Source organism: Camelus dromedarius, chromosome 20, assembly GCF_036321535.1.
Source record: "Camelus dromedarius isolate mCamDro1 chromosome 20, mCamDro1.pat, whole genome shotgun sequence".
In the NCBI taxonomy this organism is placed as follows: domain Eukaryota; kingdom Metazoa; phylum Chordata; class Mammalia; order Artiodactyla; family Camelidae; genus Camelus; species Camelus dromedarius.
Genome location: NC_087455.1, coordinates 1,159,689 through 1,172,055, shown reverse-complemented (window position 1 = coordinate 1,172,055; position 12,367 = coordinate 1,159,689). Strand labels below are relative to the sequence as shown.

The window sequence follows — 12,367 nt, the reverse complement described above, 5'->3', positions numbered from 1 at the left end:
CGCAGAGGCCCAGCCGCCAGGGAGGATGAAACCCGCGCTGCCCTGGGCCCGGCGCTACGCCTTGTTTTTCACTTTTCCGCCGGCCGGCGGTTACCAGGGGCGACCACATTTCCCCCCCGGGACTCCGCGGGCACGGCGGGCGGGGCCTGTCTACGAAGCCACCTCCCCCACGCTCTGGTTGGTCGAGGCTGCTGTCCGTCGGAGCCGCCGCCGCCGCCGATTGGGCAGCGGAAAGTTTCTCACGTTCGGTCCCCAGCACCCCGCCCCTCCCCTCCGGCCCGCTGGGTTGCCGCCGCCGGGAGAGGGCGGTGCGGGATCCTGCGCGTCGGGAGAGCCTGCGCTGGCGTCGGCTTCCAGGCGGGTGTAGCCCGGGCAGGAGGCAGGAATGGTTCCCGAGGAGAAGCCGGATGGTCCGGGCACCGGCGAGGAGAGCGCCCGGCTGCAGGCGGCCGGCAGCGTCCGCAAGGTGGGCGCCCCCGGGGGCTGGGGGCACCGGGAGAAGGGCTCGCTCTTGTCGCCATCTGCCGCAGGCGCGCACGAGGCTGCGGAGCCGGTGTTGGCTTCTCCCGTCCAAGCGCGCCGCTAGACTCGGGCGGATCCCCGCATCTTACCCCTAGAGGCAAACTGGAATTCCCTCTGGGGAAACTGAGCCGGGCTGCCTGTCTGGACTGAGCTCCTTTCTCTCCCCTGGGGGACCCATCCTGTACCGACCAGGAATGGGTGGGAGCGCAAATCCGGCGCGTGGTTTTCTCCGACGCTCTGAGACCCCTTTCTCTGGCAGGTGATCGGCTCTGGTCAGTGACAATTCGTGGCCCTCGTGTTTGTTCCTGGCCCCCGACATTCCTCCTTTCCTAGCTTTTCCTTCTCTCTTCCAGGCCTCAGGTTTGCACTGGGCACCCAGCTCTGTATTTCATGAAACTTTTAGCAACGGGTGGCTGAAACCTACTGGGTACAGGACATGGCTGGAGGACTTCCCAGCTGGACAGTTTTGTCTATCCTCACTTCCCTGCACCTCTGCCTCCTTCTGAAGTCCCTGGCCCTGTGCAGTGCGGAATGTGGATCATTTCCAGGAGCACTGGGGAAGCTGGGAGTGAGGGAGGTGGGGACCTCAGGAGGAGGTGTCCGGACCTCGGAAGGAGGGGGCACTCAGGCTACTCCACTCTGCAGCCCAGAGCCCAGTTGTCCCCTGGGAATCACCACGAGGCTGCCCCAGTGTTTTCAGTCCTGTGCCACCAAGCAGAGGTGGCACCCGCACCCACAAGGTTGTGGAACCGGCACTGCTGACTGACTTGCTGTTTGTTCCGAGACCTGTGCTGGCATAGTGGTCACCACACTTTGCCAGTTTGGGCCGCCATCCATGCCATTTCCTCCTGGGTTTCTTGAGGGGACCGGCTAGACCCTTGCCCGTCAGGGATGCAGCAGTGAGGGTGCTTGGGTGTCACTTCTCTGTTCTCCATCAAGGTGGGGGTTGTGGCACATGTGGGCAGATCCCTTTACCACCCAGCACTGCAAACTGGGCTGCAGTCGCACCTCCCTCCCAGGGCCTAGGTCCTACAGCCAGCTGGCCTCCTGGAGGGAGCCTGAGGGTTGCGAGGCCATGAGGGGTGCTGGCTGCAGAGCTCAGAGTGGATCCTGGCTCAGAAGCTGCCATCTCCCACCTCCAACACATCTCTCTAGGAGCACTTGACTTTGGAGACCAAATGAACTGTGTTGATGAGGACAGCCCTGCTGAGCTGGCTGCCCCTGCCCAGGCAGACAGTCATGCTGCTCACCCAGAACCCTTAGAACCTGCTTCTCTGCAGTGGAACCATTGGAGGGAGAAGGATGTAGCTTCAGCTGTGGCCTTCCCTCCCAGGATTCTCAGGCCTCCCGGAGGGAAGACAGCCCATGTCCTCTGCTCCTTCCCTCCTGCGCACAGCGGGTGTGGGAGGCACCATGGAGAAGAGGCGCAAGGCAGTGGGAATACAGACACTCAATCAGCAGGGCAGGGAGAGGAGGGCCATGTGTTGTCTTGTTCCCTCCTGGTGCTTCCCCAACACCAGCACCCCGTCCCACCTGCAGAGGAGGGCCCACCCAGGGCCCCACAGTGGGACGTCCTCCAAGTTGACTGCTCCTTCTCTCATTGCTCAGTGGGAACAAGTCCCCTCTCCCTAGTTACCTCAGGACCACTCGGAAGCCTTCTGTCCTTCAAGTCCCAGAAGAATGCCTCCTCCTACAGGAAGTCCTCCCTAACTGATCTCTCCTGAGAATGTTGGAGTCTGGAGGAGATGCTGGGCTGTAATCCAAGGTGGCCACATGCCTTGTGTGTGCGAGGGTGTGAGGCCTTCTTCTGGGTGCCCCCTGTGCAAGGCTGGGACAAGCTAGAGCCCCCAGAGGGTCTGAAACTGCTCTATGTGATGGTGGGGGGCACACTTCCTCAGGTATGTGGAAGACAGTGGACATTGCAGGGAGGCTGATGTCAGGCCTGCATGAATAAAACCTTTGCCTGTCCATGTCATCAAGGCATGGTTCTGGGAGGCACTGTGATCTCATCCCTGCTCTGGTCAGGGGCTGGGTGACCACAAGAGGACGTTGCCCAGGAAAGTGCATTCTGAGAAGCCCTTCTCAACTCTTGGGCTGGTGACTGACCCAAATGGGAGGTGTCTGAATGGCCAGCCATGCCAGGTGGTGGCCACAGCTGCATCAGTCCTACGGGGGCCGTGAAAGCCCCTCCCCTCAGTGGAGGAAGCCTCTCATCACCTCCCCCGCCCCCCACCCCACCCTACCCCCGTGGCCAGAGTCCTCAGGTTGTTGTTGCTGCTTCAAGCTGCCTCACAGCTCCCTGCCTGGGGCTCCAAGACGTGGGCGGGATGGTCCCCATGCAGTGCAAAACCCTCACTGAGGTGGGTGGGGCCGACAGGAGGGCCATTGGGAGGCCTGGCCTCCTGCCCATGAGCCGAGCAACCCTGGGCCTGAGGTTTGGGTACTTGTGGCAAGTAAGCAGCCGGCTAGGACAGAGCACGGCCAGGCTCACTGTGGCCCAGAGGAGCCCCAGCACCCTGCAGGCAGACCCTTCTCCTTGAGCGCCTGGGCAGGAGCTGGGCTAGGGCACCCCCTACACCTAAATGCATGCAGGCCAAGTAATTGTGTGGGCGGATGGGTCTTGGGGTTACAGAAGGAATTCACAAGGGCAGGAGGACATGTGGTGAGTGATTGGCCATCTCCCGCCAGGGGCTGGGGGGTAGGTTCCGGGCTGGACTGCTGAGACCCAGAGTCCCAGCTTCTTCCCGGGACCCTGTCCCAGCCACGCCTCCACCCACCACGGCCTTCCGGGACTGGCCTTGTGACCTGTGGCCTCTCTGCAGAGCTGCGACCTCCTGGCAGATTCGCAGGACAGCCACCTGCAGAGCCGCAGGACCCGGATCCACCAGCAGATCAACAAGGAGCTGAGGATGCGGACTGGCGCCGAGAACCTGTACAGGTGAGTGCTGGGCACGTGGGGCACCTGCTGCCATCCCTTTCCCTTGACTCTTAGGAGAGTGGTGCCGTGTTCCCAGAGGCCCCTGCGAACCAGGCCCCTGGGTGATGGGGGCAGGGCAGTGACCCAGGTGGGTGCCTGCTCTTGTGTCCACATGTGAGTCCATGACTGTGGCCTCCAGTTGGGCTCCCAGGAGGCAGGGCTGCACCTCCCACCAGGGTCTAGGGTGGCCGTGCTGCTCAGCTGAGATCCTCACAGATAACCCAGGCCCCCACCTTGGTGGCCCTCACTGGCAGGGGTCAGCTCAGGGCCAGCTGAGTTCCCTGCTGGGCTGGAGCCGGGCTGGAGGGGTGTCCACACCAGTGTGCAGTGTGGGAGCCTCTGATATGCTCATGGTGACCAGCAAGGGTACTTTCTAGGCTGAGCTGTGGAAGGTTACAGGCGTCCTGAGGTTGAGGACCTGGGAAATGGTCCTCCAGACGTGGAGGCAGCTCCACCTTAGAGCACATGAGCAGCGTGTGTGCTCTCACCTCCACACTCACCTATTCTATGGGTGATGGCCCGAGGCCCAGCCTGCTCCAGCCCCAGTCGGTGAGAACAGAGCCAGCTCCAGGACAAGGCTCTGCTGGGCCCAACAGGCCCCTCTTTCCCTTAGCAGCCCTGCCTTCCTGGAGGCTGCCGGCCCCTCTGGCAGGCACAGAGAGGGTCTGATCCCCACGCCTCCAAGGAAGTGGGCTTCCAGTCGCTGTGGAGAGCAGGAGTGGGCTGTGTCCTGGGGGAGTGAGAGGTGGTGGAGGGCATTTATGTCCTGGAAGTCCTAGGTCTGAGGAGATGCACCTGGGCCAGAGTCACAGCTCACACGTGAGGACAGGAATCTGCATGAACTACGGGGGGACACAGGGAAGGGGAAGTCATCTGGTGGGCCCTGGACCCTGCTGCTGTGCCCCACCCCAGGGGTCTGGGGTTGCAGTGAAGCCCAGGGGCCTGTGGTCCCCCAGCAGGGCTAGGGCTTCACTGCAGCCTGGCCTCCCCCAGAGCCACCAGCAATGCACAGGTCAGGGAGACGGTGGCCCTGGAGCTGAGCTACGTCAACTCCAGCCTGCAGCTGCTAAAGGAGGAGCTGGAGGGACTGGATGGCAGCATGGATGCTGACCAACCCGAGAGGTGTGTGTCCATGTGTGCGTGTGCATGTGTGGGAGGACGCGACCCAGGACAGAGCATGGTGGGGGCCCCTGTGTGCAAGGATGCCAGCCGGGCAGCACCTGTGGGATGTGATGTGTGTGGGTGTGCGAGCACACGTATCAGAATCAGAGGAGAGGAGTGTCACACCTAGCAGGAGCAGTAGCGGGTGCACTCCTTGGCCACTGGGGACGGCAGAGTCCATCCAGCCCAAGTCCGGACTCGACGCTTCTTGTTCTAGTGAAGGCGTCACCGTCCCCATGATCCCCCTGGGGCTGAAGGAGACCAAGCAGCTGGACTGGGCCACACCCCTGAAGGTGAGTGCTGGCCTGTGAGCCCCCCGGGGTCGGGGGCATCTTAGAGGCTTCCTGGTCCAGGCGTCTCACCGAGTGGACGAAGACTCTGAGGCCCAGAGGGAAGAAGGGTCTGACCTGGAGCCGCCTGGCCTCCCCAGGCTGGAGGGGATTTTGATGGGGTGGACTTGGCAGAGAAGCACGCCCTAGAAGCCCCAAGATGGCTATAGGGTTCCCTGACTCTTGCTCTGAGGGTCCCGCTGGCTGGGGGCTGCCCCCTCCAGTCAGAACCTGTGCTGAGAAAACCCACGGGTTCCTGGGGTCCCTGTGGGGTCTCACAAGCCAGGCTGCCCCGAGCAGCTTGCCGCTGCCTGCCAGGTCGGGTGGAAAGGTGCTTTGACTCTTGGCCTCAGTGTCCCTTCCTGTGGAGTGGCAGACAGCACTTGTTCGTGGGGATTATTAAGGGAATTTGGGTAGAAACGTTACCAAGCTTCTGGGCCCCTCATCTGTGGTGCTGGCAGGGCCCGCGTCAGGGCGCGCGCCGGCCCTTCTCCAGGGGCCCCGCGCCTGCCTTTGCTGTGGGTCTTCACTGCTGCTGGGCTGGGAGGTCCCAGGGAAGCCCAGTGCCTGTCCCCCCCGAACCAGGAGCTGATCTCGGGGCACTTCGGAGAGGATGGGACTTCCTACGAGGCTGAAATCAGGGAGCTGGAGGAGCTGCGGCAGGTGAGTGGGCTCCTCCCAGTCTGAGAGGCCGAGGCGCAGTCAGGGACTAAGCAAGGGGGCTGGGTGTTGACGTTCACTCTGCAGCAGTCCCCACCTGGGGCAGCAGGGAGCCCGGCGCCCCCAGGGCTCTGTGCATGCTGGGGAGTTCCGTCCTCACGGGACGCTGCTGGCCCTTTGGGAGTGGCTGCTCCCTGCCTGTCCCCTCCCCAGGGATCCTGCCTGGGCCTTGCGCCCAGTGCCGACCCTCCCCTGGGCCCTACAGTGTCCTGGAGTGGCATGTGTGGTCACAGCAGCCCTGGGGAGGGCAGGTGTGACCCTGTTGACCCCTAGACCCCGGAGTTCTCCCAGGGGGGCTCCAGGGTGGTGTGCCTGCCGTGGGTGGGTTGGGGTGGTGGGACCCAGTGACTCCTGCCCAGCAGGCCGTGCGGACCCCCAGCCGGAGCGAGGCAGGCCTGGAGCTGCTCATGGCCTACTACAACCAGCTCTGCTTCCTGGAGGCGCGCTTCGTCACCCCTGCCAGGAGCCTGGGGCTGCTTTTCCACTGGTAGGGCGGGGGTGGCCAGGTGCCCTGGGGCCACCTCGGAGACTCCTAGCTTCTTGCTGTCAGAACTCTGCCCAGCCTGACCCCACCCCACAGGTATGACTCGCTGACGGGTGTTCCAGCCCAGCAGCAGGCCCTGGCCTTCGAGAAGGGCAGCGTGCTCTTCAACATCGGCGCTCTCCACACCCAGCTTGGGGCTCGCCAGGACCGCTCCTGCCCCAGGGGCACCGGCCGTGCTGTCAAGGCCTTTCAGAGGGCCGCTGGTGAGGCTGCCCAGACCCCAGCCCCGCGGCTGTGCCAGCACACTCCTTGCTTCTAGGCCCGTGCAGCAGGGGCCCTTCTCTGTGGTCAGAGCTGAGGGGATGAGCAGGACGGCCCGCCACCCTCGGAGCTCAGCACGCACAGGCCCTCTCTGAGGCGTGCAGAGGGTGCTCCCTGACCATGGGTGGGGGGCACAGGTGGGGGCACCCTGCTGCACCACTGTCAGCTCCCCTCCCCCTCCGCAGGGGCCTTCGGCCTCCTGAGGGAGAACTTCTCCCACGCGCCCAGCCCCGACATGAGCCCCACTTCGCTCTCCATGCTGGAGCAGCTCATGACTGCCCAGGCCCAGGAGTGTGTCTTCGAGGGCCTCTCCTTGCAGGCCCCCACGGACCCCTATGACTGCCTGGCCCAGCTGCACCTGGCCCAGGAAGCCGCCCAGGTGAGCACGGGAGCCCCTGTCCCTGGGAGACAGGCCAAGCTGCTGTGGCTCAGCAGGCAGCAGGGCCTGGGTGGGGGGTGCCAGCTGGAGCTGAGCGGGCAGAGCTGAGGTCTGGGCAAGGAGGGGCAGAGTGCTGTGGCCACGTCTCCTTCTGTTGACTCCCAAAGCCAGCTGTTGTCCTGTGCCTTGTGGGGTTGATCAGGACCCCAGGGTCCTGGGTCCCTGCTTCTGCGGCAATACCAATCAAAGCAGTAGCTGGGGGCCTCGACCCTAGAGCTCAGCTGAGCGTGAGGCGGGGCGGCTGGGGCTTTGGTGGGGGTCGGTGGAGGCCCCAGGGTGAGGAGAGGCTGGGGCCAAGGCTGCTGGGCTGGTCCCGGTGTCCCGCAAGAGGCCCCATGTCCCGCCATGTGCACCAGCAGGTGGCGGCCGAGTACCGGCTGGTGCACCAGACCATGGCCCAGCCGCCCGTCCAAGACTACGTGCCCTTCCCCTGGACCACCCTGGTGCACGTGAAGGCTGAGTACTTCCGCGCCCTGGCGCACTACCACGCAGCCCTGGCCCTGTGTGACGGCCCCTGTGAGTGCCACGCCCACCTGCCCCTGTGCTGGATGGGCCCGGCCAGTGGCTCATGGCTCTCTCTGACCCCTAGTGGTAGCCGAGGCGGAGCTCCCAGCCGTTGAGCAGGTCTTTCTCGGGCTCTCAGCCTCCTCAGCACCCAGGGGCCCGGCGCTGCCCCAGGAGCGGGAGGAGAGCAGGAAGCTGGGTGAGGCGCCAGGAGGAGGGTCCTGGGGCCCCTGCAGGGGTGGGAGGTGAGTGACCCACCCCACCCTGTCATTCGCAGTCCTGGTGTCCCAGCACTGGTGGGCGATGCCCAGAGCAGGGGCCCGAGCATTGTGGGCAGCGAGCATTACAGGCAGGTGGGGGCACACGTGAGAGGCAGCTGTTCCCACTGGAAGCCCCCACCTGCTCTCCTCTCGCTGCATCTAGGGGCGGGGAGAGCCAGGGCCCCACACGGCGTGTGACAGCTTGGTCCCCTGCAGGCAAGGCCCACCTGAAGCGGGCCATCCTGGGTCAGGAGGAGGCACTGCGGCTGCATGCTGTGTGCCGGGCCCTGCGCAGGGTGGACCTGCTGCAGGCCGTGCTGGCCCAGGCGCTGCGGCGCTCACTGGCCAAGTACTCGGAGCTCGACCTCGAGGATGACTTTTTCGAGACCACTGAGGCCCCTGACATCCAGCGTGAGCAGCCAGGCCCCTAGGGGTGGGTGTGTCCTGGCCGGAGGGCCGACTGTGGGTGGAGGACCAACTGTGGGTGGAGGCCCCTGCCATCAGCTCCCAGGAGCTGCGGGCCCTGGAAGGAGGAGCAGGCCGCCTGGGGGAAGCCCAGGCCAACAGTAGGCTCGCTCCCCGGTCCCTCCATGCCGCCCCATCCCTGCACCTGTTTCCTGTCCCATGGGAAGCTGCCACATGGGAGACAGACACCACAGGCCAGATGTCCAGGGGGAGCTGAGGGCCCAGGAACCACATGGGGCTCCTCCTGGTAGTGAGGGGGCAGTTGGGCCAAAGAGGTCTGCAGAGGGTCCGGTGTGCTCAGCCTGCACCTTGGGTCACCCACTGTGCTCTGGCCAAGCTGCATCCAGCTGCGTCCCAGAGTTCTGGGGCATGAGCCTTGGGCTGAGCCCTGCCCTCCCTTCACCTTCACCCTTCCAGCTAAAACACATCAGAGGCCGAAGGCCAGGGCACCCAGCTTCTCTCGGGTGAAGGTGGCTGACATCTTCCACCGGCTGGTGAGCACCCCTCCCAGGCCACCCCCACCTCTCTCCGTGTTTTCAGCAGGCCCACGACGGGTGGCCAAGCCCCGGCCCTCTGCAGACCCCACTGGTTTCTGTCCCAGGGTGTACACTGGGGTGAGGGTGCTATGGGCCAGGGCTCCGCCAGATGCTGCAGCCCAGCCAAGCCTCTGACCTCTGACCCTCCCAGGGGCCCCTGTCCGTGTTCTCAGCCAAGAACCGCTGGCGGCTGGTGGGGCCCATCCACGTGGCCCGCGGAGAAGGGGGCTTTGGCTTCACGTTGCGGGGAGACTCGCCCGTCCTCATTGCTGCGGTCGTGCCGGGGGGCCAGGCTGCGGTAAGGGCCCCCTGACCGGGGCCGAATGCATGAAGGGGACGGTGGGTCTGCAGCTGGGGTGGAGGGGTGCCCGCAAGACCCCCAACTGACCTGTCTCCCTGCAGGCCGCCGGCCTGAAGGAGGGGGACTACATCGTGTCTGTGAATGGGCAGCCGTGCCGGTGGTGGAAGCACGCGGAGGTGGTGGCCCATCTGAAGGGCATGGGTGATGAGGGCGTTAGCCTGCAGGTGGTGACACTGCTGCCCAGTGTGGAGCCGCCCGGCCTGGTGAGCCCCAGGGCCCTGGGAGGGGGTACCCACCTCCTGTCCCACCCCTGCCCTGGGCCTTCTGCCGGGCCCGAACATCCCCAGGTGCTAATAGGGCCTTGGGATGGCCTTCCAGGCAAGCAGCCACCTGTGCCACAGCCTCCACCAGGCGGCAATTCCTGCCCTCGATGAGGCCCCTGCCCACCCCACAGTGGCCTCCCCACTCCCAGAGGCCCCAGGCAGACGCTGCTGCAGGAGCTCTGACCCCTGGCTTTCACCCACCCCAGCATGGCAAACCCACTGGGGGCCCCGCTGCATGGCCGCCTTCACAGGAACCCCCAGAATCCCCCGTATACCAACCACCTCATCCCCTCATGCTCGCCAGGCCGGCCCCAAGTAGGTCAGGCCAGGGGTGCTGACTGGTGCCTGTTTCCATTCCAAACACAGGGGGCCCGCCGGCCAGGCCTAGGGGCGCTTCTCAGGAGCCAGAAGGAGTGTGGCCGGGAGACACCGGGGCCTGCCCGAGCCAGCCCCAGGCCCCTCCTTGGCTGGAGCCGCAAGGCCAAGAGGGGCAAGACTGGAAGGAGGCTGTCCCCAGCCCCACAGCCCTGAGCTGCTCGCTGCTCTCGCCCTCTGGGTTGCTCAGGGTGATGGTGAGGGGCTGGCTCCCCCCACACCTGGGCACAGGCTTCAGCTGGCTGGGAATGAGGACCCCACTCATGCCTTCCCCACCCTAGAGAACCTTCAAGCCGGTTGGCTGCACCCCGCCCAGTGCCCAGAGCTGCCCATTAAAGACAGTGTCGGATGAGCTGTGGGAGCCCAGTGCTGGCGGCCAGGCACTGCACTTGCATGCGGCAAGTGTCACAGTCGCTCTGGACCCTCAGTCCCAGGTGCCAGAGGCTGCCTCTGGGCTCCCCTGTCCTCATGCATCCCCAGTGCCCACTCGAGGAAGGCAGCTTCCCAGATAGGGGTGTCCAGCCACTCCCCTTAGGCCCTGAGGGAACCGTCCCCGGAGAGCCGGGTGGGCTGGCGATGTGCTGGCAGCAGGCCCCTGCAGCCCAGGTGCCCACTCCCCTGTGCTGGGCTCCCATCCCCGTGCCCTCCAGCATGTCCCTGTCCACACCCGCCCTCAGGGCTAGGTCAACCCCAAGCCAAGTTTCTGCCTGTCCCGTAGTGAGCCTTGCTGGGCACCCCTCCCACCAGCCCACCCAGCTCCCTACACACTGGAGAAGGCTCAGCTCCCTTCCTGCCCGGCCCCTGCCTCCACACAGCAGCCTGGGGTGCCCACAGCACCACCAAGGCCAGCCGCTGTGACACCCTTTACTGTCCCTCTGTGCACAGAACAGGGACCCCTTCCTGCTTCTGTACTTCCAGTCACTTCATTCTCACAGGCCCCTCCCTTTCTGCAACCAGGGCAGATCCCAGACCCAAACCTGCAGTGGAGTCATTGTCCCTGCTGCCTGCCCCATCCCGACTTCCCACCCTGCCAAGCTGGCCCCCACCTCACCCTGTCTCCCCCAGGCCCCGCCCCACCCATCCTCGCCCTGCAGTGGGGCTGGGGCACCCAAGGCCACTGCTCCAGCCCACAGGCAGGTATCTGTGGAGCCGTCTTATCCCCCTGCGCCGGGTGCCTCCAACGTGCTCTGGCCCCTTCGGACCCCATCCCTGCCGCTGTGGCACCAAACTGGGCTCCTTGGACCGTGAGCCCTCAGTGTCCCCAAGCCGCACCTCCTGGAGACAGCCCCTTAGGTGCCACGGAGGGGACACTGTCCTGGTCCCGCGGAGATATGGCTCAGGACTTGGCCTCAGAGGGAGGAGTGAGAGGTGGGAGGGGTGCTGCCCGCGGCCCTAGGCAGGTTGGGGTGGGGGGGTCCTCGTGGCCACCAGGGGGCAGCCGCTGCCTGCTCAAGCGGCCGCAGGAGGGGCGGGGTCTTTGGGCAGCAGCAGGTTTTGTGAAGGGCAGGCCACGGTACCCAGGAGAGCAAGGAAGACCTCTGTAGGCCAAGCCCCACCCCCTCTCTCCAGGTGCCGTCCCTGACCCTCCGTGGGGTCCCCAGGCAAGAGCAGTTCTGGGAGCCCAGCCCCTGTGACCTACTGCCTTCGTCCTGACTTCAGCGCTCCTGGGGAGGGGGGACCTGTGGGGGTGCTAATGGGGGCTGCTGAGAGAGAGCAGCCTCCCAAATGGAAGGGCAGGGCTCCCCCACCTGCCTGCGCCTGGGGACAGGGCGTCCAGGTGTGTCCTTCCCAGACCCACCTGCTCCGAGAATGCCCCTCTCAGCAGAACCGGCCAAGGTCACCTCAGCACTTATTAATTTGATTAATAAAACTGTGCGTCAAGGAAGCCATTACCCACTAATCGGGGACGACAGGGCTGGCAGGTCCTGTCCAAGATCCAGCAAGTCCCCCACGTCCTGCGGCCAGCCTGGCCCTGAGGGGGATCAGGAGCTGCCACCTGCTTCTTGCTGCAGGCAGGGAGGGCCCTTTCCCAAAGACCACACCCTCCCCACTCAGGCCCTGCCAGGGCTCTCCCAGCCCCTACACAGACAAGTGGCCTCTTTCCTGTCCCTCAGGCAAGCCAGGGTCTTTGCTCCTCAGGGATGGGCTGGGCTGTGCATCCAGGGGAGCCCCAGCTCTCCAGGAAGCAATGAACCCCTTTTCCAGAGGGGAAGGAAGTGCTGACTGAGGGCCATAGACCAAACAACACCCCTCAGGGCCCATGGGAGTCTCTGCCTGCACACTTCCTGCCACTTGAGGCACCTGTCTGCTGTCCCTGGGCCCTAAGAGAGGAATGCCACCCTGTGTCCACCCACATCTCGGCACACGGGGACGGACTGGCCTGTCCAGTTTTCCTGGCATCTCCCTAGTTCCCCGAGACTTCCCATCTGCCTGCCCGCACCAGCGCTCCAGTCTCACTCTGCCTTCTGCCTTCCTCTGCCTTCCTTAGACTTAGCCACCTCTCATGTCTCGGCTTTAGACCCCCACTTTCTGGCTTAGCCACGTCACCATTGTCGCTGTGTCACAGATGGGCCATGGGTCACGGACAGGGATCACGCCAGCTCATCCAGAAACTCCATGAATACCTGGGGAGATGCAAGTGTCCCACTTG

General features: G+C 64.8%; 1 protein-coding gene across 1 annotated transcript; it reads left to right on the top strand.

Moving 5' to 3' along the window:
- Positions 1-290: 290 nt before the first annotated feature.
- Positions 291-11,594, top strand: RHPN1 (rhophilin Rho GTPase binding protein 1). Its single transcript, XM_010997537.3, has 15 exons — positions 291-466; positions 3,345-3,460; positions 4,493-4,621; positions 4,878-4,953; positions 5,575-5,652; positions 6,072-6,196; positions 6,290-6,456; positions 6,700-6,893; positions 7,313-7,469; positions 7,543-7,656; positions 7,934-8,128; positions 8,600-8,676; positions 8,870-9,016; positions 9,121-9,282; positions 9,709-11,594. Exons 1-15 carry the CDS (start codon positions 386-388, stop codon positions 9,871-9,873), a joined length of 1,983 nt encoding a protein of 660 aa, XP_010995839.2. The 5' UTR covers positions 291-385; the 3' UTR covers positions 9,874-11,594.
- The last annotated feature ends 773 nt before the right edge of the window (positions 11,595-12,367 follow it).

Bases quoted from the DNA above. Each gene is read 5' to 3' on its own strand.
- RHPN1 (XM_010997537.3), top strand. From the start codon at position 386: ATGGTTCCCGAGGAGAAGCCGGATGGTCCGGGCACCGGCGAGGAGAGC. The intron at 3,461-4,492 runs GTGAGTGCTGGG...GGCCTCCCCCAG, and splicing joins GGCGCCGAGAACCTGTACAG to AGCCACCAGCAATGCACAGG. The intron at 7,657-7,933 runs GTGAGGCGCCAG...GGTCCCCTGCAG, and splicing joins GGAGGAGAGCAGGAAGCTGG to GCAAGGCCCACCTGAAGCGG.